This window comes from Rhineura floridana, chromosome 10 (assembly GCF_030035675.1).
Source record: "Rhineura floridana isolate rRhiFlo1 chromosome 10, rRhiFlo1.hap2, whole genome shotgun sequence".
In the NCBI taxonomy this organism is placed as follows: Eukaryota; Metazoa; Chordata; class Lepidosauria; order Squamata; family Rhineuridae; genus Rhineura; species Rhineura floridana.
The window spans coordinates 23,924,432-23,947,674 of record NC_084489.1 but is presented as its reverse complement, the minus strand read 5'-3'; the positions used below and the strand labels follow the sequence as shown (position 1 = coordinate 23,947,674).

The 23,243-nt window shown below is 42.4% G+C and overlaps 1 protein-coding gene across 1 annotated transcript in view; it reads left to right on the top strand.

Annotated features, from left to right (window-relative positions):
• LOC133365554 (collagen alpha-6(VI) chain-like) overlaps window positions 1-23,243 on the top strand; it is a 146,826-nt gene that overhangs the window by 87,578 nt on the left and 36,005 nt on the right. Inside the window, exons 17-25 of the mRNA XM_061587620.1 lie at window positions 819-872; window positions 2,596-2,667; window positions 4,285-4,311; window positions 8,433-8,477; window positions 8,856-8,909; window positions 11,440-11,502; window positions 12,701-12,766; window positions 13,246-13,299; window positions 16,707-16,742. Of these exons, the coding sequence (XP_061443604.1) occupies window positions 819-872; window positions 2,596-2,667; window positions 4,285-4,311; window positions 8,433-8,477; window positions 8,856-8,909; window positions 11,440-11,502; window positions 12,701-12,766; window positions 13,246-13,299; window positions 16,707-16,742 (471 nt within the window). The remainder of the gene's footprint in view (window positions 1-818; window positions 873-2,595; window positions 2,668-4,284; window positions 4,312-8,432; window positions 8,478-8,855; window positions 8,910-11,439; window positions 11,503-12,700; window positions 12,767-13,245; window positions 13,300-16,706; window positions 16,743-23,243) is intronic.

Here is a 23,243-nt window from a genome sequence, read left to right as displayed (position 1 = left end):
TTTCAGAAGCTGTGCCACCTCATCCAATCCTGCTCATCCAGTCGGGACTAGCATTTATCACTACTACCTTTTAATGATGTTTAATCTACCTGGTTTTATGTTTTGATTGCCATTTCGTATTTGACTGTTCAAGGCTCTGCATACATAACATTTTATTCTAGAACCAGTGGAGATGGATATTTTTTCTACGTAGTCCACACACAATCTAGATCTATTGCAATTTTTTTGCCCTTGAAAAGGGCTTCTTGAGAAACTGGTTTCATTCTGAAAATAAAAGCGTATTGCAGATAGAATCTCCATCACCCTGCTGTGTGTCCATTTGAAAACAGAGGTAGGTGATTCCAGCAGTGGGTGTGTGTGTATCCATACCTGCCCAATGATGTTGTGGGTGGGCATATATCAAGATCACAAGCACTGCTTCCTTCCTCATTCATTTGCGGCATGTGCAGGGAAGAAAAGGCATGAATGACCTCATCAAGAAGAAGGTTTTCAAATGCGTTTCAAGTAACTACACTCACCCTTGTGGACAGCAGGAGCTAGAATCATTCTAGACTGAAAGCAGCATGTTGAGGATGAGCATGAACAATTCTGGATTGAGAGGAACTACATCTTTGTGCTATAAATGGGCTAGTATGTACACAGCCTTTGTGATCTTGAGCATCATTTGATAGAAAGGCAGAATGTAAATTTTAAAAAGCAAAGAAAAATAAACCACATCCCCTCAGATCTTCAAAATAAGTGCAAAAAAGCTCTGTTATTTATAAGAAACAACATTATTGAATTAAGTGTGACCCTCTATCTGAACGGTTGTCTTTTAGGGAAGTGTGGGCTTTCAAGGCTATCCAGGCCATCCTGGTGAGGAAGGGGGAATGGTAAGTAACACAAAATTCAGTAGTACAGAAACAGCAGCCTGATTGCCTAAGTGAGAGTTATCTGGTTCCGTCTCTGGAAATCTGCATAAAATATGACTTTTATAACATTGTAAATGTGGAAGATTTATTTCTTCATCTGTTTAAATAAAATTTTATAGCTCACCATGCTATCCCAGTAGTGGAACCTCCAGGGCTGTTTTCTCATATATGCTAATACCAATCTAAGTTCTCTAAGTGCTGCTTGTTAAGAAGACAAAATGAGATCACCCATGCACAAGTGGAAGGAATCAGCAGAACTGAAGGAATCCTGAAGTTTGCAGAAGTACAAAAAAGCTTTAGAAGCCCCTCTTGGTGGTGGTGGTGGTCATAGAACCCGGAAAACAATCCAGTGAGAACTGTGTGCTCAGTGGCCATGGAATGCTGATTGGCCAGTGTGGAAGGAACAGAAATGGAATGGAGCGTGTTGGAAATTGTAATACTCCATACTGCAACATTTTGTTGCAAGTCACACTGGTCAATTGTAACAAACCCCAATGTAATAACACAAAGCCAGATTAAAGCGCCTCCCCATAAAAAACAGCAGCAAAGAAAATAAAGTTAGCATTATGGAAATAGTGTGTGAAGTGCTCTGAACATGCAAAAAGCCCCATACTATTTATTAAACTATATCCTGTCTTTCTGCCTGACACTAGACATCCAACAGGCTGACAATAAGCTAAAATTTATGAAAATAAAGATAAGATTTTTAAAGTCAGCAGTGACTTTCAAAGGCTCTGTGTGTGGGGGGGATGATGGAAAATATCACAATATGTTGCTGCTGCTGAGGCTGTTGCAGCTGCTACTTGTCAAAATTTTATTAATTTATTTATTTATTAGATTTATATCCTGCCCTTTGTCCCAGTAGGAGACCAAGATGTTTCCAAGGTGACCATTGGGGAGATTAATCCTTCACCCCTAAAATGGGCTACTGAGCAACCAAGACTAAGTTGCAGCAGATGTTTTTGTCCTGAGGGGTGCATCTTCTCACCCAGGCAGCTGAACAATCTGAGTGAGGCTCCTGGTTCTTGCTAATAGTAGTGTGGTGGTGTGGAGTGGGGTGATGAAGGTTCTAGAGGGATGGTAATAGAAAATGTCAGTTCGCCAAGCCTGATATATTGTGGCTGCTGCTGTTAGTAGCAGAAGAAGGGGGACTTGTAGCAAAATGTTGCATAGGGAAAGGCTCATGTTAAGGGTGCCAGCCAGCCAACCATGCCCTCTCCCTTAGATATTCCATTGCATTCCCCCTATCCCGCTGGGTTTCCATTCTCCCTCAACAGTCAGTCAGTATCCCATGAGCCACTGAGCATTTTCAATCCTTTTTGGGCTGTTTCAATTTTTTTCAACTTCTGAAAACCTTGGGGCTCCCCTTGTGCCTGCTCACACCTCCCCCTTGTGCATGTTTGGTGCTGTTTTGGCTACCTGAGGGTCCACACTTGGAGAATCAGTTCACTATTTGTGGACAGTGTTGAAGACCTCACAATGCAACACTATAGTGCTTAATTTACCATTGTTGAGGCTGGCAGTCCCTAATTTAGTAAAAGCTGGCCACCACCGTGTGGCAGGGAGATAGTTCAGAAGAGGTCAACCACGGTGGTCACAGGTCCTTCAGAGGCAAAGGCTGGCAAGCTTAAGTAGTGGTTCATGTTGAATGCATGACTTTTACTAATCTCTTTCTATTCGTTAGGGAGACCGGGGTCCAATGGGTGTTTCAGGGATGCAAGGAGCTGCAGGGTGCCCTGGCTCAAGAGGTCCAAAGGCAAGTGAATAGCCTTAAGCTGTCCTTTTTTCTCAGGGTGCATCCAGATCACTGTTCTGGTCGCAATTTGTTTCATTTCACTTTTTGTCCCTCCCTGTCTTGGTATGAATCTTTGTGTAGTTCCAACATGCATGTGCTTCTTTCTCCAAGGTTTTTGGGCTCAGATGCCCTCCCTTAACAAATGCAGAATATGCACCTTTGCACGCCTGAATCCATACATCTGTCTCAATAAATCCATGAGCTTCCTGTTCAGGAGTAGCCAATGGGGTGCCTTCTGGATGTTGTTGGACTCCAGATCCTGTCAGCTCCAACCAGCATGGCCGCTGGTCAGGGATAATGGGAGTAGAAAGTCCAGCAACATCTGGAGCTCATGCCTGTTCTAGTAAATGAAATTAGCAAAATTAAATGGATAAGGAATCTAGGGGAATGGGTGCAAATTCATGATAAAAGCTCTGACCAGCATCCTTGTGTACCTTTTGACTGAGGCAGTTGTTGTTAGGTAATATCTCCTGGATGAGATTGCAAACTCAATATACCCTGATTTTTGTGATTGTAATTTGATTATAATTTGAAACTTGATCCATGTTGATTATAATTTGTTTTAAACTGTTGTTAATGTTGCATTTTAAATTGTTGTGACAAGTGGGGTGAAGATTGGGATGATGATGATGATAATGACCACCTTGTTTTTTGTTTTGTTCATTTCCCCTTCCCCTACACATTTATTTACATCCTTTGGCATAGTATTTTTAGCTTCTGAGAATACTGGTGCAACCTCCCTTTCAACCCATTCCACTTTCTTATGGGAAAGGGCCATTGCTCAGCAACAGAACATATGCTTTGCGTTGAGAAGGTCCCAGGTTCAATCTTCGGCATCTCCAGAAAGGGCTGAGAATGTCCTTGGGCTGGATCACTGGAGAGCTGCTGTCAGTCAGTGTAGCCAATATTCAGCAAGATGGACCAGTGATCTGACTCGGTGTAAGGCAGCTACCTATGTTCTATGTTTGCAAATGTTGGCACTCATATTTCAGAGCGAACCAATCCAGAGGATAAGTCAATATTCCTCCTATTAGTGTCCGTTCTTATGCAAAGCATAAAGTTATCTTCTGTCTCTCACACTCAGTCCTAGGACTTGTGGCAAGTAACAGCAAACTAAAAAACAAGAACACAATAATGCCCCATTTAAAAAACAGCAACATTTTCTCCATGTAACTTTCTGCCACTGAGCTTTGAGGGCAATGCACCCTCTTCTCCCATAGGGGGTGTAAGTCCATTTTAGAAGTCTGGTATAAAAGTTAACGGGTTCCCTCTCTTCATGGTGGGAAGAGATGGATTGGATCCCTTTTTGGTTCCCTGAGCAATGATGGCTGGAGAAGACAATGCCAGGTTGCACCTGTGGAATGAACTACTGTTAGGGATGGGCCTACTTCTTGCACCACAAGCATCAGTACTGTGACATAAGGAGATCTGCTGGTTCAGCTCCTATATCTTGCCTTTACATTTTCTGGTTTCTAGTATTATTAGTTGAGATAGATGACTTCATACTTAGGTCCTGCCCAGAATTTCTGAATTCTTTCTGGCATAACTCACTTACAGCATGTCTCTTTCAAATTTCAGGGAATAAGAGGATACCGAGGAAGGAAGGTATGTAATCTTTTAAAATATGGGAATAAAGCCCTGTCTTCAAAGAATATGCATGAATGTTTCACTTTGGCTTCTTTTCACAAGCACTTAGAAAAAAATGTTTATGAAAAATAGGGTTTTGTATAATAACAGAGGGCCTTGCCTAGACCAGGACCCCCTCCAGTGGGCTGAGGGGGGATTGGATATTTTTGGAGATATCCAAGAAGGGTCCCACTGTGCCCAGGTGGCTCCCTTTGCTGGTGTCTGTACTTCCTAGAAGGTCCCTGGAGCCATGTGACACAATGTGACTTCCTGGACACAGGAGCAGTGCAATGGCATATTGTATCACAGTGCTCTGAAGACCTTCTAGAGGTGTAGGCATTGGTGGAGAGAGAGGACTAGGCATAGAGGGCCTGTAATGCTGTTAAGTGGCACAGACCACTTTTTTTTTAAGATTAAAAATCAGCAAAACAACCTCTGGCCATCTTGTATAATTATGGCAAGAGACAGATGGAGTGGCCGGGGGTGAAAGGCAGAAGGCACCTGGTCCGCCTGGATCCCTGAAACCTGGTAGTGCCCCTGGGCTTGGTACATGGTTTAAATAATAATAAGATTGTTAGGAAGGAATTTTTTGAGAGCAGTCTTCTCCAGTCTGGTGCCCTCCAGATTTTGGACTACAATGTGCATCAGCCCCTGCTAGCATGACCAGCCACATAGTCAGGGATGATAGAAATTGTAGTCCAAAACATCTGGAGGGCACCAATTGGGGAAGACTGTTTGAGACTATTAAATACTGTTTGCATTTGGTCCTACTGGTAGCCTGAGATGGCTTTGGCAGCACTTTGCAGTTTGGATCAGTGATGGGTGTGTTGTATAACCATATATGGACTACATTAAGAACATAAGAACATAAGAAGAGCCTGCTGGATCAGGCCAGTGGCCCATCTAGTCCAGCATCCTGTTCTCATAGTGGCCAACCAGGTGCCTGGGGGAAGCCCGCAAGCAGGACCCGAGTGCAAGAACACTCTCCCCTCCTGAGGCTTCCGGCAACTGGTTTTCAGAAGCATGCTGCCTCTGACTAGGGTGGCAGAGCACAGCCATCATGGCTAGTAGCCATTGATAGCCCTGTCCTCCATGAATTTGTCTAATCTTCTTTTAAAGCCATCCAAGCTGGTGGCCATTACTGCATCTTGTGGGAGCAAATTCCATAGTTTAACTATGCGCTGAGTAAAGAAGTACTTCCTTTTGTCTGTCCTGAATCTTCCAACATTCAGCTTCTTTGAATGTCCACGAGTTCTAGTATTATGAGACAGGGAGAAGAACTTTTCTCTATCCACTTTCTCAATGCCATGCATAATTTTATACACTTCTATCATGTCTCCTCTGACCCGCCTTTTCTCTAAACTAAAAAGCCTCAAATGCTGCAACCTTTCCTCGTAAGGGAGTCGCTCCATCCCCTTGATCATTCTGGTTGCCCTCTTCTGAACCTTTTCCAACTCTATAATATCCTTTTTGAGATGAGGCGACCAGAACTGAACACAGTATTCCAAATGCGGCTGCACCATAGATTTATACAATGGCATTATGATATCGGCTGTTTTATTTTCAATACCTTTCCTAATTATTGCTAGCATGGAATTTGCCTTTTTCACAGCTGCCGCACACTGGGTCGACATTTTCATCGTGCTGTCCACTACAACCCTGTGGTCTCTCTCCTGGTCGGTCACCGCCAGTTCAGACCCCATGAGCGTATATGTGAAATTAAGATTTTTTGCTCCAATATGCATAATTTTACACTTGTTTATATTGAATTGCATTTGCCATTTTTCTGCCCATTCACTCAGTTTGGAGAGGTCTTTTTGGAGCTCTTTGCAATCCCTTTTTGTTTTAACAACCCTGAACAATTTAGTGTCGTCAGCAAACTTGGCCACTTCACTGCTCACTCCTAATTCTAGGTCATTAATGAACAAGTTGAAAAGTACAGGTCCCAATACTGATCCTTGAGGGACTCCACTTTCTACAGCCCTCCATTGGGAGAACTGTCCGTTGATTCCTACTCTCTGCTTTCTGCTTCTTAACCAATTCCTTATCCACAAGAGGACCTCTCCTCTTATTCCATGACTGCTAAGCTTCCTCAGAAGCCTTTGGTGAGGTACCTTGTCAAACGCTTTTTGAAAGTCTAAGTACACTATGTCCACTGGATCACCTCTATCTATATGCTTGTTGACACTCTCAAAGAATTCTAATAGGTTACTGAGACAGGACTTTCCCTTGCAGAAGCCATGCTGGCTCTGCTTCAGCAAGGCTTGTTCTTCTATGTGCTTGGTTAATCTAGCTTTAATAATACTTTCTACCAGTTTTCCAGGGACAGAAGTTAAGCTAACTGGCCTGTAATTTCCGGGATCCCCTCTGGATCCCTTTTTGAAGATTGGTGTTACATTTGCCACTTTCCAGTCCTCAGGCACGGAGGAGGACCCGAGGGACAAGTTACATATTTTAGTTAGCAGATCAGCAATTTCACCTTTGAGTTCTTTGAGAACTCTCGGGTGGATGCCATCCGGGCCCGGTGATTTGTCAGTTTTTATATTGTCCATTAAGCTTAGAACTTCCTCTCTCGTTACCACTATTTGTCTCAGTTCCTCAGAATCCCTTCCTGCAAATGTTAGTTCAGGTTCAGGGATCTGCCCTATATCTTCCACTGTGAAGACAGATGCAAAGAATTCATTTAGCTTCTCTGCAATCTCCTTATCGTTCTTTAGTACACCTTTGACTCCCTTATCATCCAAGGGTCCAATTGTCTCCCTAGATGGTCTCCTGCTTTGAATGTATTTATAGAATTTTTTGTTCTTGGTTTTTATGTTCTTAGCAATGTGCTCCTCAAATTCTTTTTTAGCATCCCTTATTGTCTTCTTGCATTTCTTTTGCCAGAGTTTGTGTTCTTTTTTATTTTCTTCATTCGGACAAGACTTCCATTTTCTGAAGGAAGACTTTTTGCCTCTAAGAGCTTCCTTGACTTTGCTTGTTAACCATGCTGGCATCTTCTTGGCCCTGGCGGTACCTTTTCTGATCTGCGGTATGCTCTCCAGTTGAGCTTCTAATATAGTGTTTTTAAACAACTTCCAAGCATTTTCGAGTGATGTGACCCTCTGGACTTTGTTTTTCAGCTTTCTTTTTACCAATCCCCTCATTTTTGTGAAGTTTCCTCTTTTGAAGTCAAATGTGACCGTGTTGGATTTTCTTGGCAATTGGCCAGTTACATGTATGTTTAATTTAATAGCACTGTGGTCACTGCTCCCAATCGGTTCAACAACACCTACATCTCGCACCAGGTCCCGGTCCCCACTGAGAATTAAGTCCAGGGTTGCTGTCCCTCTGGTCGGTTCCATGACCAACTGATCTAGGGAATAGTCATTTAGAATATCTAGAAACTTTGCTTCTTTGTCATGACTGGAACACATATGCAGCCAGTCTATGTCCGGGTAGTTGAAGTCACCCATTACTACCACATTTCCTAGTTTGGATGCTTCCTCAATTTCATATCTCATCTCAAGGTCTCCCTGAGCATTTTGATCAGGGGGACAATAGATCGTTCCCAGTATTAAGTCCCTCCTGGGGCACGGTATCACCACCCACAACGATTCTGTGGAGGAGTCTGCCTCTTTTGGGGTTTTGAGCTTGCTGGATTCAACGCCTTCTTTCACGTATAGAGCGACTCCGCCACCAATATGTCCTTCCCTGTCCTTCCGATATAGTTTATATCCAGGGATAACCGTATCCCACTGTTTTTCTCCATTCCACCAGGTCTCGGTTATGCTCACTATATCAATGCTCTTCTCTAAGACCAAGCACTCCAGTTCTCCCATCTTGGTTCAGAGGCTCCTAGCATTAGCGTACAGGCACTTGTAAGCAGTGTCTCTCTTCAAGTGTCTTTGGCACTTGTGGTTAGGCCTGTGGTAATTTTGCTCTTCTGAATTTATATCCTGTGCCCCTGCTCTCACAATGCCTACTTCTAGGCCTACCCCTTTTAAAATTTCATCATTTCTGTATTATATATATGTTTATTGCAGCAACAATGTCCCAGAGACTTTATATACAAGGGTGCTCCATTTCATAATGAGCATATTTTCACATTGTTTCAACAGGGTCAAGATGGTGATGTCGGACTTGATGGCATTGGTGGAGAGGAGGTATCGTTTAACAGAAATGTGATGATGGATTTCTTGCATAGCCTACTTTCTTGAATGGTTCAAAGAAGTGATTCATTTTTAAGGAAGTGTTACAAATCAGTAATTGCTTAAAGGCATTCTCCAGATTGATATCCTGGGCGCCTACTGAGAGGAAGGGCAAGATATAAATCTAATAAATAAAAATAAATTAAATAATAAAAAATAAACATTGCTTAAACATTCTCCAGATATCATCATAAATTGGCTGGTATATACTGTATCATCTGACAGACTGGAGGCTCTGACTGAGACAGATTTCCATGATATTCCACAGGTTTCCTGAGATGGGCTTCTTTAAAGGAAAACATGCTATTTTTTCTTTTTCTTTTGGGGTTCTAGGGAGAACGAGGATCTCCTGGATCACCTGGACCAAAGGGCAGCTCAGGACAAAGGGTAAAGATACTTCTATATTTTAACACGCAGTTGGTAGGAGCCACTAGGCGTGTTCTAGGGATGGGCAAGAATTCAGTTCACATTTCAAGCAAAATCTATCCAGTTCACACTTTCTGAAACAATATGAAAACCGAAACATCCATAGTAAAAGACAGAGAAAAGAAATGGTGGTTCAGTTACTCATTGAGGATGGAATGATAACAGATGACAAAGAAAGGGCAGAAGCGCTCAATTCCTATTTTGGCTCAGTCTTCTCCCAAAAGAGGATCTATGATCCTCCTGGAAAATGGGAAGTACAAATTGAAGGGGCAGGATTGCAGATTGAGATTGATAGACAAATGGTCAAGGAAAACCTAATTGCTTTGAATGAGTTTAAATCTCAAGGGTCCAATGGAAGACAGAAACAAAATTCACAATGAAAACAATACAATGACATTTAACAGGGATAAATACAAAGTTCTACACCTAGGAAAAATAAACTAAATGCACAGTTATAAGATGGGAGATACTTGGCTCAGCAATACTACATGTGAGAAGGATCTTGAAATTGTTGATGATCACACCTTGCAGTGGTGAGTGGGCTTGCATGTTCCAATGAACCCTATGAGCGATGCCGTTGGGAGTTATGTACTCCCAGCAGGGTCACCCATGGCGGTAAGGTCAAGGAAGAGGAACCAGACAAAGAACGATCCAAGAATGTCCTCAACGGCAGAACAGATGGAGGATAACCATGTGTATGTTACAATGACTGTGAAGGCGGATGAAGGCTGCAGCAGATAAAGGACTTCCAATCATCGTGGTACCCATGCCATTGGATCAAAGCCTTGTGTGTTGTCAAGATTGTGTGTTGATCGTGGTGCGCTGATCTCCTCAAGCAAAACAAAATCATGCAGAGGTGTCTTCCATAGCAAAAGTCCCATGGAAAGACTTTAGTTTGGAAGACAATCTTACTAGGTCAGGAGTGATCGCCAAGCAAGCATGAGCCAATGTGTGATGTGGCAGCAAAAAAGGCAAAATGCTATTTTAGGCTGCGTTAACAGAAGTATAGTTTCCAAATTGCGTGAATAGTTCCCTTCTATTCAGTACTGGTTAGACCTCATCTTGAGTACTGCATCCATTTTTGGACACCACACTTTAAGAAGGATGCAGACAAACGAACAGGTTCAGAGGAGGGCAACAACGATGATCATGGGACAGGAAGCAAAGTCCTTTGAGGAGAGACTGAAAAAACTGGGCGTGTTCAGCCTTGAGAAGAGAAGGCTGAGGAGAGATATAGCATTCTTCAAATACTTGTCATATGGAGTAGGGCCAGGATCTTTTCTCAATCATTACAGAGTGCAGGACACAGAATAATGGGCTCCAGGTAGGGGAAGCTTGATTTCAGCTGAACATCAGGAAAAACTTCCTAACTGTTAGAGCAGTACAACAATGGAACCAATTGCCTAGGGAGGTGTTGGCTCTCCAATACTGTAGGCATTTAAGGGGCAGCTGGATAGCCACCTGTTGGGCATGCTGTAATTTGGACTCCTGCGTTGAGCAGGGGGTTGGACTTGATAGCCTTATAGGACCCTTCCAACTCTATGATTCTATAAGACAATATGAGAATCAAAACAGCCATCCTTCAAAATTTGCATTTATTCACATTTTGAGGCCCAGTTTGCCAACCAATGTTTACAAAAATGCATGTATTAGGGGAAAGTGTGCATAAAAATGAATATATGAGTGGAAACAACTTGCAAAAATGCATTGTATGGTGAGAAATGGCTTGCAAAAATGTGTATATTAGTTAAAACTGCCTGCAAAAATTATTTATTAGGATAAATTCACACTAAAATTGGAGAATTTTCATGGTGATTTTAAAAAAAATTGCATATTGCTGCAGAAATGTGAAGAACTGTATTTAAGATTGGAAAAATGAGAAACTGAGAGAACCAAAACGGACAGATCTTTCCATCCCTAGTGTGTTCACACGTTATATTCAAAGAGTGTATAATCTGTGTACCTGTGCATACAATTAGAAGAGCTGTCCACTTGTACATTCATATCCACACACGTAACATCCAACAAATGTGCAGTCTGTGTACCTGTGTACACAATTGTTGAGTTATACAAATCAGCAAGTGTACACTTGTTCACACAAGTACTTGTACATGCGTAGAGACAGCTTGTACCTATGTTCACTATAACATGTGAACAAGCCTACTGTTACCTACATATAAGACAGAATCTCTGAAGTTTTGGAAATGACTTTAAATTGTTTAATGATCAAGCTCTGAATATACTGTATATCTAATTTATATGGAAGGACTCACTGGTGTCAGTCAGCATTTCTTGTGTACTATTCAGTAGAGAGTTACACAGACTTCACCGCACTGCAATTAGCGAGCATAAGTATCCTTAACTCTCTTAGGTTGTGGTCACTGACCTTAATAATTTTGGGATGAGATCTGAGGAGTAAAGATTTGTATTCGGTAATATGAGGCAGTGTATCATACTTTAACTGCTTCTTGTCTTTTCTTCATGGTTGAAGGGTAGAAAAGGTCCCAGAGGAAAGCCAGGTGAGCGTGGACAGCCTGGTATAAGAGGGGACAATGTGAGTAATAATTACTATTAATAACTTACTATTATTTTTTAGAATGTAAATAATCAGAAGTAATCTTTGCTATGCTTCTCTGAATATCTGAATACATCATTGTGTGCTGGAGCAACAGTGCCTCTAATATTTAGAAAGATGACTGGAGACAAGGCCAAAATCTTATACAAATGGCAGAGCCAAGGGACTGAGCTGATAATCAGAGTTGGGAAGTCAGACCTGAGGAACACACCAGAAGTTAAGACCAAAGGGTCAAGCCAGAAGTTGCTGCCCTGGGCTCCTGCTGGGAGGAGGCGCAGGATATAAATCAAATAAGTAAGTAAGTAAGTAAGTAAGTTAGCACTGAAGGGCAAAGCTGAAGAACACACCAGAATATGCCAGAGCCAGGAACACCTTGCTGCTCAGGCAAGGTTCCAGCTCAAACAGGAAGCCCTCTACAACTGTTTAGGAGGATCCAATACGCCAGGAAAATGCCTAAGCCACTGCAGAATGTCCAGGTTTCTGCAGCTCACCACCACACGGGGCAGCTGCTAACAGAACTGACTGCTTCCTGTTGTAGCCCTGGCAGCTCCTGACAGCCCCTTTCTCCCAAATGGTATTGTGATAAGGGTAATTACAAAAAGAGCTCTGCTGGATCAGGGCAAAGGCCCATCAAGTCTAGCATTCTGTTCTCCCAGTGACCAACCATATCTCTACGAGAAGCCTCCGAACAAGACCTGAGCACAACAACACTACCCCCACTTCTGGAGGGAGAACATAGCCATTGTGGGTCCCAAGATACTGCTGCCTCTCCAGTGCACCCATGCAAATGCCAGGTCTATGCTTCAAGACATTCATTTCAGTTTGTTGGAAGTTACAAGAAACTGGGAACAATCTACTGTTCTTCTACTAGCGCAGAGGGCAACTGTCCTTCCAAAAGGCATATGAGGTAGACATTATTTTAGATTAAAATCTTTTTTCCGTATCTCTGACCAGTTACCTCATCACCCTTTGAAATTATATCTCCAGCCCTCAAGCCACCTACTCATACTGTATGCCTCATTGCCTCCGGATATTATTTTATTTGTAGTTTTTGATTGTGGGCCAGACCTATATTTCAACTTAAAGTGAGTGTTGATTTTCGTGACCCATTTTTTCCAGCTGTGATAGCATAACAGTGGTCTCTGAAAACACTTCAGAGTTTGTTTGCTTGTTTCAGGGAGTTCCTGGAACAGACAACGATGCCATTGGTGCACCGGGTAAAAAAGGAAACCCAGGAAAGCAGGTAATCAATAGTAATAGTGCTTATTAATATTTATTTGGGGGGTAATAACTTTACATCAGAAAGACACATACCCCCACCCATCACCAAAATGTTGCCAATTTGGATCTACTTTGGATCCAAGTTGCAAACTAAACCTGATTACTAGAGAAGGAAGAGACACATGAACCTGATATTCCATTGATCTCTGTGGATTTTGGCAGATCTTTGGGGTCCACCAAAAACAAATTGAGTAAGATGCCTTTGACAAGATGCTTAGAATTTGAAACTAGGTGAGTTTCTACTGTTTGGCTCCTTCAAAATAGATACAATTTATAAACTTTGATTCATTCATTCATTGCGACAAAGCTGCTAGCAAAGCAATGTCATATCACAAGGGTTGGATGACTGTATTTGTCTTGAATTACATGTCTGAGCTCATCACACATTTCTGATGCTGGAGTACGGGAAAGACACACATGTAATTTCACTGTGCTTTGCAGGGGGATCCAGGAGACGATGGTGCACAAGGAGAACCAGGCGAGGAGGGTGCAAATGTAAGTGCAGCTGTAATAGAGAGAAAATAGATGCGTGAAGTAAACGCTATGGCTAAGTTTACAGGGGGCAAACCCTTTCTTTCAATGCAACTACTTAACACACGCATGCACACACACCCAAATCCTAAAATGATGCCGCAATCCTATAGTGCTTTTCTGGGAGTAAGTCCAATTGAACTACACCTGAGTAGATATGTATAGGATTGCACTGCTTGTGAAAGGTAACTTGCCCCAAATGCTAGAAAATTGGAAAGTTCAGTTTATCAAGAAGTTGCTGATTCATGGCCTATTGTAACATGGGGCCTTTCACTGATCATCTTAGCAGCTTTAGAAAATTATTCTCTTTCATCTACCAGTGACTCTGCTTTCTCCTATACATTTTGTTGTTGTTATGTGCCTTCAAGTTGATTACGACTTACGGCAACCCTATGAATCAGCAACCTCCAATAGCATCTGTTATAAACCACCCTGTTCAGATCTTGTAAATTCAGATCTGTGGTTTTCTTTATGGAATCATTCCATCTCTTGTTTGGTCTTCCTCTTTTTCTACTCCCTTCTATTTTCCCCATCATTATTGTCTTTTCTAGTGAGTTATGTCTTCTCATTATGTGTCCAAAGTATGGTAACCTCAGTTTCATCATTTTAGCTGCTAATGATAGTTCTGGTTTAATTTGTTCTAACACCCAATTATTTGTCTTTTTCACGGTCCATGGTATGCACAAAGCTCTCCTCCAACACCACATTTCAAATCAGTTGATTTTTCTCTTACCTGCTTTTTTCACTGTCCAACTTTCACATCCATACATAGAGATTGGGAATACCATGGTCTGAATGATCATGACTTGGATGTTCAGCAATACATTTTTGCATTTGAGGACCTTTTCTAGTTTTCTCATAGCTGCCCTCCCCAGTCCCAGCCTTCTTCTGATTTCTTGACTATTGTCTCCATTTTGGTTAATGACTGTACCAAGGTATTGATAATCTTGACAAGTTCAATGTCCTCATTGTCTACATTAAAGCTACATAAATCTTCTGTTGTCATTACTTTAGTCTTCTTGACGTTCAGCTGTAGTCCTGCTTTTGTGCTTTTCTCTTTAACTTTCAACAGTATTCGTTTCAAATCATTACTGGTTTCTGTTACTAGTATGGTATCATCTGCATATCCTAAATTACTGATATTTCTCCAATTTTCACTCCTCCTTGATCTTGGTCCAATCCCGCTTTCCTTATGATATGTTCTGCATATAGATTAAACAAATAGGATGGTAAAATACACCCGTTTCTCACCTTTTCTGATGGCAAACCAATCGGTTTCTCCATATTCTGTCCTTACAGTAGCCTCTTGTCCAGAGTACAGTATAGGTTTAACCTCAGAACAATTAGATGCTGTGGCACCCCCATTTCTTTTAAAGCGTTCCATAGTTTTTCATGATCTACACAATCAAAGGCTTTGCTGTAATCTATAAAGTACAGGGTGATTTTCTTCTGAAATTCCTTGCTCCGTTCCGTTATCCAACGTATGTTTGTGATATGACCCTGGTACCTTTTTCTTTTCTAAATCCAGCTTGCACATCTGGCATTTCTCGCTCCATATATGGTAAGAGCCTTTGTTGTAGAATCTTGAGCATGACTTTACTTGTATGGAATATTAAGGCAATAGTTTGATAATTACTGTATTCCCTGGGATCCCAATCTGTCATCCTTGCAGCTCTTTTATACAGTTCTTAAGTGTATTGCTTCCATCTTCCTTTTATTTTATCTTGGTCAGTCAATGTGTTCCCCTGTTGATTATTCAACATCCCTACTCTTGATTTAAATTTCCCTTTCATTTCTCTAATCTTTTGGAATAGGGCTCTTGTTCTACCTTTTTTGTTGTCCTCTTCTACTTCTATACAATAACTGTTGTAAATAGTTCTCTTTGTCCCTATGTACTAGTCATTGTATTATTGTATTTAGGTTTTGACCATGTTTCTGTTTCCTTTTGCTTGTCTACTTTGTTTAACCATTTTAAGAGTTTCTTCAGTCATCCATTGAAGGCTTTCTCTCATTTGAACTAGAGGCATTGTCTTTTTGCATTCTTCCTTGATAATGTCTCTGACTTCAATCCATCATTCTTCTGGTTCTCTGTCAACTAAGTTTAAAGCCTCAAATCTGTTCCTTATTTGATCTTTATATTCTTTAGGGATGTTATTTAAATTGTATTTTGGCATGATGATTACTTAATTGTTCTTCTTTAGCTTTCCTCTGATTTTCGATATGACCAGTTCATGATCTGTACCGCAGTCTGCTCCTGGTCTTGTTTTCACAGAAAGTATGGAAATTCTCCATCTTCTGCCACCAATTATATAATCAATTTGCTTCCTATATTGCCTGTTTGGTGATCTCCACGTTACAGTTGTCTTTTTGGTTGCTCAAAAAATGTGTTTGCAAGAAACAAATTATTGGCTTCACAAAATTCAGTGTCTCTCTCTTGCTTCATTTCTATCTCCTAAGCCCCATTTCCCCACAATTTCTAGTTCTTCTCTGTTCCTTGCTTTTGCATTCCAGTCTCCCATTATCAGCACATCTTGTTTTGGTGTGTGATGAATTTCTTCCTGTACTTCTGTGTATAATCTCTCCAATTCCTCTTCTTCTGTGGTTTAGACCTGTTTAAAATACAGGGCTGATCAACAAAATGTCTCTAAGGAAGTAGAGGTAACGATTGCCCCACTGATGAAGCTCAATCTGCTGACTAACCTCTCCAATGACTTGGATATTTCATGTAGACATAAGGCCTACAATTAGGATGGCTGTGTGTCCTACTTTACAGAGAATAGTTCTCTATTTGAAGGGCTGCCCAGTCTGAGTCTGGTTTAAAGAGCCATAAGAAGGGAGAGCAGGAGGGGCCTTGAAGTTGCCCATCAACAGTGACACCTGGCCAGCAGACTGACTAGCCACACAGGCCACCTGCTCATAGTCTTCCCCATTATAGAAATACAATGCACCTCACTATTTGAATTATAGTAACTGGGTCCTATCCAATGCTGCTGTTCCACTGTGGCAGCAGACCTCCACTTGTGCAATGGAACTTTCCCTTCCTAACCCATCCTTTCCTCTCCCCGCGCATCCCCAAAATTGGCCCCAGAGGGCTGGAGGGCCCTCAGGAACAGATTTTGGTGGCACAGGGGAGAGAAGAGGAAGGGAAAGTCCTTTTGCATGAGGGGAACTCCATGTGTGCTGTGTTGGATACATATGAATACGTAACTTAGCATGTGCAATTTTTTATGCAAATCTGTGCCCTTCTCTTTTTGGTGATGCATTTCCTAATTTGGGTCAATGTGCAAGTGGCCACCCTGCCTACACAATACCATTATTTTTAACTTGTTTCAGTTTGGGATACCATAGCTGTTTTTCCCCCTTTTATTTAGGGTCCCGATGGCCACAGAGGTCCTCCTGGCTTAAAGGTCAGTGCACTGACATGCTGCTGAATGTATTAGTATGATCTTTTGTCTCCTATCTTTGGAACTGATAGGGGAACTTGCATTGTCATTTTGAGCAGGAATGAATTGAGTTCTGTACCTGTTCTGATGTGGCAGCATTCTTGACTTGTGGAGCTAGTAATTTAAATGAGAATGATGGCATTCATGAAAATAAGGACATTTCCAGTATTTGCTCAGCTGCAATTTAGCCAGTAGAAATTGATCAGTAAGGATGATATACTGAGTAGACAAGTTAAAAAACCTAACACATAACATGGCTTGCTTTCACATTGTGAAACCACATCTTGGTTTGTCTCTAATTCTTAACCCTGGTTGAGGCTTAATGGCATTTCTCACATCCTTATTTAAGCTTGTGCATTTTGTGTCCAAATATATTCAAAATATTCTCCTCTGTAGGTATAGCACCTGTGTGGACAGTGCCCACTTGCTTACCCCGATGTCCATATGCCATCTAGCACCTGCTCTCCAATGTCTGTGTGCTGGCTGAGCTAGTGGGACATCAGTAAGGGGGGGAGGCTATGTGCATGCAGCTGAACATGGCTAGCCTCTCCAGATCAGCGGGAGCTGTGAGCACTGCTGGTGTGGAGAGCCTCAACAGGTATTCCCTTAGCCCTCCTTTGTCAATGTTCTGCTCAGTGTGTGGATGTTAAGGATGGCCTCAGGCAGTGTGTGGACATAAGGTGTGTTTCCGTTGCACCCACCGGGCATTAGCTATATGTGTGGGAGGGGCTCTCTCACAAAAAATAATAATTTCAGTGGGGGAGTGCAACTGTACACAGTCGCTACCTCATTCAGTAGAAAGTCTGAGCAGACCATGCTTAATGCTCTTGCTTGTTATCAGCAACCATGTGAAAAGCAGGGTCGACTTGGGTCTTTGATTGTGTGCACAGAGCCTATGCACATGTAATTATAGGCACATATGGTTTTGTGCAGACTGTCTGCAGAATGAGTGGAGGCTGGGAGGGGGGGACAGAAGATGGTCTCTTGCTCCCTCCATTCAGGTGTTGAGGTTTTCTTTTGATTATGTGGACAGGGCAAATGAATACCATCAGTGGAATTAATCATGTTTGATGGTGATAGCAAAAATGTTTGATGTGCTTATTGTGCTTTGATCTACGAAGGTCAGTTCAGCACCTGGGGCAATTCACCCAAATCAGGATTTAAAATTGCTTAGCAAACCATAGTGCCTATGGCTCAGTGGTAGAATGCAAGAGTGCAGACTTAAGGTTCCACATTCAGTTGCTACCGTCTCATTAGGATATGTAGCGGTGTTCAAAAAAAACTTTTCTAGAGGGCAGCTGCCTGTCAGAGTAGTCAGCATTGTGCTATATGGACCAATGATCTGACTCAGTGTCAGAGCTTGGAAAAGTTACTTTTTTGAACTACAACTCCCATCAGCCCCAGCCAGCATGGCCACTGGATTGGGCTGATGGGAGTTGTAGTTCAAAAAAAGTAACTTTTCCAAGCTCTGCTCAGTGTGAGGAAACTGGTGCAGAGGTGAGTCAGACCTTTTTTGAGAACTAGTGCTGTAGTGGTTAAAGCAGGGTTAGGGAAGCTTTGTGTTTGTTTGTTTGTTTATTAAATTTATAACCTGCCATTTTTTCAGCCTGAGGACCACATTCTCTTCTGGGCGATCTTCCATGGGCCACATACCAGTGTGGGCAGAGCCAGATATAAAAGGGGGTCGGGATGGAAGGATCTGCCAATTCTAGTTCGTTCAGATTCTCATTCTTCCAATCATAAACTCAGTTCTCCCCATTTCTGCAGCAATTTGTGGATTTTCGTTTTAAATCCTCATGAAAATTCTCCAGCATTTTAGTGTGAATTACTCCTAATGAACATATTTTTGTAGGCAGTTTTGACTAATGTACACATTTTTGCAAGCAGTTACTCATCATATAATGCATTTGTGCATGTTATTTGCACTCATTTATTCATTTGTCTGCACACTTCCCCCTAATATATGCATACATTTTGTAAGCATTGTTTGGTAGGAGGATTGCATTGCAAAATTCGAGTAAGTGCAAAAGATGGCCGGGGTTTTGGCTCTCATCTTGCTTCTGAAAATGTGAAAGGGATAAATTTGTCTTGAAATGTGAACTGAATCAAAATTCTTACTGATCCCTACAAGGAGGCATGGTCAGAACCAAAAGTGGGTGGAGCAATGAGTGTGAATGTTACCTTTGTACAGTGGGCTAGTTTCTGTACACACTCACCCACCCCTCGCTATCCTCCATCCAGGCAAGTAAGAGGCATGATCAGAGTTCAAGGGCACATTCCAGCCAACCAAAAACACTCAAGGTGAGGGTGTGAAGAAAGGCCAGTGAGGGGTGTGGTCTGGGGAGGAAGGGGTGACCTGGGAAGGGTCCTGCAGTTGACTGAAGGGACAAATTGGCCCCCTGAGCCTGAGGTGCCCCATCCCTGGGTTAGTGTTAGATTTAAACTGTGAGATGTAGGTCCACATTCACTCTCAGCCATGAAGTTAGATGAGTGCCTTGAGCCCAGTCACCACATCTCAGCTTAAACTACCTTACATGGTTGCTATGGTCTCCTTGGAGGAAGGGCAGAAATATCATCATTTGAAATTTATTTTTTAAATTTCTACTACTTGCTGGGAGGCAACAGCAGGAGAGGTCTGTTAGAGGATTTCATTCAGTCTGTATCTTTAAGCGAACTTGACCTGATTCTTACTTCCCAGACTAATATGTGGATTCGGAATGCAGTTACCATTCAGTTTTCACGTCTTTGAATTTTGTGATACAGTCAGCTCAAAAACATACCAAAATGCATACAAAAATGTGTAAAAACATAAAAAATGTATTTTATGGTAAAATACCCTCAAAATGTTTTGAGAGTTTTCTCAGAATGGTGTGGAACAGACTTATGAATGAGCACACGTGGAACTGACACGGACTGGAAATATAACTGATACATCTATCTCAAAGGTCTGTTGCCTTCAGCTTCCCCAGGCACTTCTGGTTGGCCACTATAGGACACGAGATGCTGACCTAGATGGACCTTTGGTCTACTCCAGCCAGACGCATCTTATGTTCTTCATTTTCAAAGTGGGATGAGGGGAGTTTGGCCTCAAAATCAAATGCCTCTTTCCCAAAGCAGAAAAGCTGGCACATCTCTTACCTTTTGCTTCTGTCAACTTTAGCACAATATCCTCTTTGTAGAAGACTTGCTTTACAGTGTCAATATTATTATGGATCTCTAGAGGGCCCTGCAGGCTTTGGCATTTATTTGGAATTCTGTTCTTGTCACAAACACACATATAAAATGTTACAGCAGACTGCCTTTCTCCAAAGTTTAATATTAGTAAGCACTGCTGAATCTTACCTTTCTTTCTTTCTTTCTTTCTTTCTTTCTTTCTTTCTTTCTTTCTTTCTTTCTTTCTTTCTTTCTTTCTTTCTTTCTTTCTTTCTTTCTTTCTTTCTAAAATCCTCCTTGGTTAATGATTGCCTTACGTGTCAATAAATATTTTCAGTTTACAGTTTCTCCTGGTAATTTTTCTTTTATCATTGAACAAAAGCCTTTAAAACAGCACACATAAGAAAAAGAACATTTAGTTGAAGTACCTATGAGGTTAAAGGGATTTTTTTAAAAAAATGCAAGTCTTGAAAGCATGATCATTATGAGTCTGTTTGCTTTTCCTCTCCCATTACTATGTCAAAATCAAAATTAGACAAAGGAGTCAACTGTGTTCCCTACATGTTATTTAGGTACCCTCCTTCACACTGCTCAACCTATGATGAACATATAAGTGCTCTTTAAAAAATAGAGGGCCCATCTTCTCTTTAGAGGGCGCACTACATGCTTGGACAGCTACTAGACCCCTAGAAGAGCCCACTATTGTGTTAACACCTGCCCTGAGTGCTCCCTGCCATGCAATTTGGAACCACCATTTTCATTTCCCACAATGCTGATAGTAGCAATTCCAAGTGCGGCCACCAACATAGGAAATGCCCCAGCACTTTGCTGAGACTATCCCCACCCTCAACACCCAGCACAAGCCCTCTTTTAAGCACATAAGCCCTGAGAGTATATTGCTATAGAGAGTGCATCTAGTGTCATGGCTAAGAGTGTAAGCAGAAAAATTTCAGGTTCAAATTTTACATTATTATTTATTTATTTATTGCACTTGTATACCGCCCCATAGTTGAAGCTCTCTGGGCGGTTTACAGCAATCAAAAACATTAAAACAAATACACAATTTAAAACACATATTTTAAAAACAATTTAAAACACAAATTTAAAATGTAAAACAATATAAAAACAATTTAAAACACATGCTAAAATGCCTGGGAGAAGAGGAAAGTCTTGACCTGGCGCCGAAAAGATAACATTGTTGGCGCCAGGCGCACCTCGTCACAAACATCATTCCATAATTTGGGGGCCACCACTGAGAAGGCCCTCTGCCTTGTTGCCACCCTCCGAGCTTCCCTTGGAGTAGGCACCCGGAGGAGGGCCTTTGATCTTGAACGTAGTGTACGGGTGTTTTCGTATTGGGAGAGGCATTCCATCAGGTATTGTGGTCCCAAGCTGTGTAAGGCTTTATAGGTCAAAACCAGCACCTTGAATTGAGCTTGGAAACATACAGGCAGCCACTGCAAGCGGGCCAGAATCGGTTTTATATGTTTGGACCATCTGGTGCCAGTTACCAGTCTGGCTGTTGCATTTTGCACAAGCTGCAGTTTCTGAACCGTCTTCAAAGGCAGCCCCACGTAGAGTGCATTGCAGTAATCTAGTTTGGAGGTTACCAGAGCATGGACAACTGAAGCCAGGTTATCCCTGTCCAGATAGGGACGTAGTTGGGCCACCAACCGAAGCTGGTAGAAGGCACTCCGTGCCACTGAGGCTACCTGAGCCTCAAGTGACAGAGATGGTTCTAGGAGAACCCCCAAGCTACGAACCTGCTCCTTCAGGGGGAGTGCAACCCCATCCAGGACAGGTTGGACATCCACCATCTGGTCAGAAGAACCACCCACTAGCAGCATCTCAGTCTTGTCTGGATTGAGCCTCAGTTTATTAGCCCTCATCCAGTCCATTGTCGCAGCCAGGCACCGGTTCAGCACATTGACAGCCTCACCTGAAGAAGATGAAAAGGAGAAATAGAGCTGTGTGTCATCAGCATACTGATGGCAATGCACTCCAAAGCTCCGGATGACCGCACCCAACGGTTTCATGTAGATGTTGAACAGCATGGGGGACAGAACTGACCCTTGTGGAACCCCATACTGGAGAGTCCAGGGTGCCGAGTAATGTTCCCCAAGCACCACCTTCTGGAGGCGACCTGCCAAGTAGGAGTGGAACCACGACAATGCAGTACCTCCCACTCCCAACTCAGCCAGTCTCCCCAGAAGGATACCATGGTCGATGGTATCAAAAGCCACTGAGAGATCAAGGAGAATCAACAAAGTCACACTCCCCCTGTCTCTCCCCCAACAAAGGTCATCATACAGGGCGACCAAGGCTGTTTCCGTGCCAAAACCAGGCCTGAAACCCGACTGAAATGGATCCAGATAATTGGTCTCATCCAAGAGTGTCTGGAGCTAGCCTGCAACCACTCGTTCCAGGACCTTGCCCAGGAATGGAACATTTGCTACTGGCCTATAGTTATTAAGATTTTCTGGGTCCAGGGAGGGCCTCTTCAGGAGTAGTCTCACTACCGCCTCTTTCAGGCAGCCAGGGACCACCCCCTCTCACAGAGAGGCATTAATCACTTCCCTGGCCCAGCCGGCTGTTCCATCCCTGCTAGCTTTTATTAGCCAAGAAGGGCAAGGATCCAGCACAGAAGTGGTTACACGAACCTGTCCAAGCACCTTGTCAACATCCTCAAGCTGCACCAACTGAAACTCATCCAAGAAATCGGGACAAGGCTGTGCTCTGGATACCTTGCTTCATTCACCTGCTATAACACTGGAGTCTATGTCCTGGCGGATGCTAAAGATTTTATCCTGGAAGTGCCTAGCAAATTCATTACAGCAGGCCTCAGAAGGTTCTACCATGTCCCTGGGGCCAGAGTGTAATAGCCTCCGGACAATTCTGAAGAGCTCCGCTGGGCAGCAGAGTGATGACTTGATAGTGGCAGCAAAATACTGTTTTTTTGCTGCCCTCACTGCCCCTAAATACAGCTTACCATAGGCACTTACCAGTGTATAATTGCATCCACTAGGAGTTCGCCATTGGCAGTCAATTGAGGATATCTGAAAGAAGGCGTGTGAATAAAATACTTCTTGCACATGACAGGATTGTCTAAAGAAAGTTACTGCCACAAAATGTGGTGGTGATATCCTCTTGCAAAAATGGCTCTAAGAGGAAACTTGACAAATTCATAGAGGAGAGGACTGCTGATGGTTAAATGAGCCTCCAGATTCTCTCTCTCTCTCTCTCTCTCTCTCTCTCTCTCTCTCTCTCTCTCTCTGTGTGTGTGCGTGTGTGTAGGGCAAATAGCACAGAAGA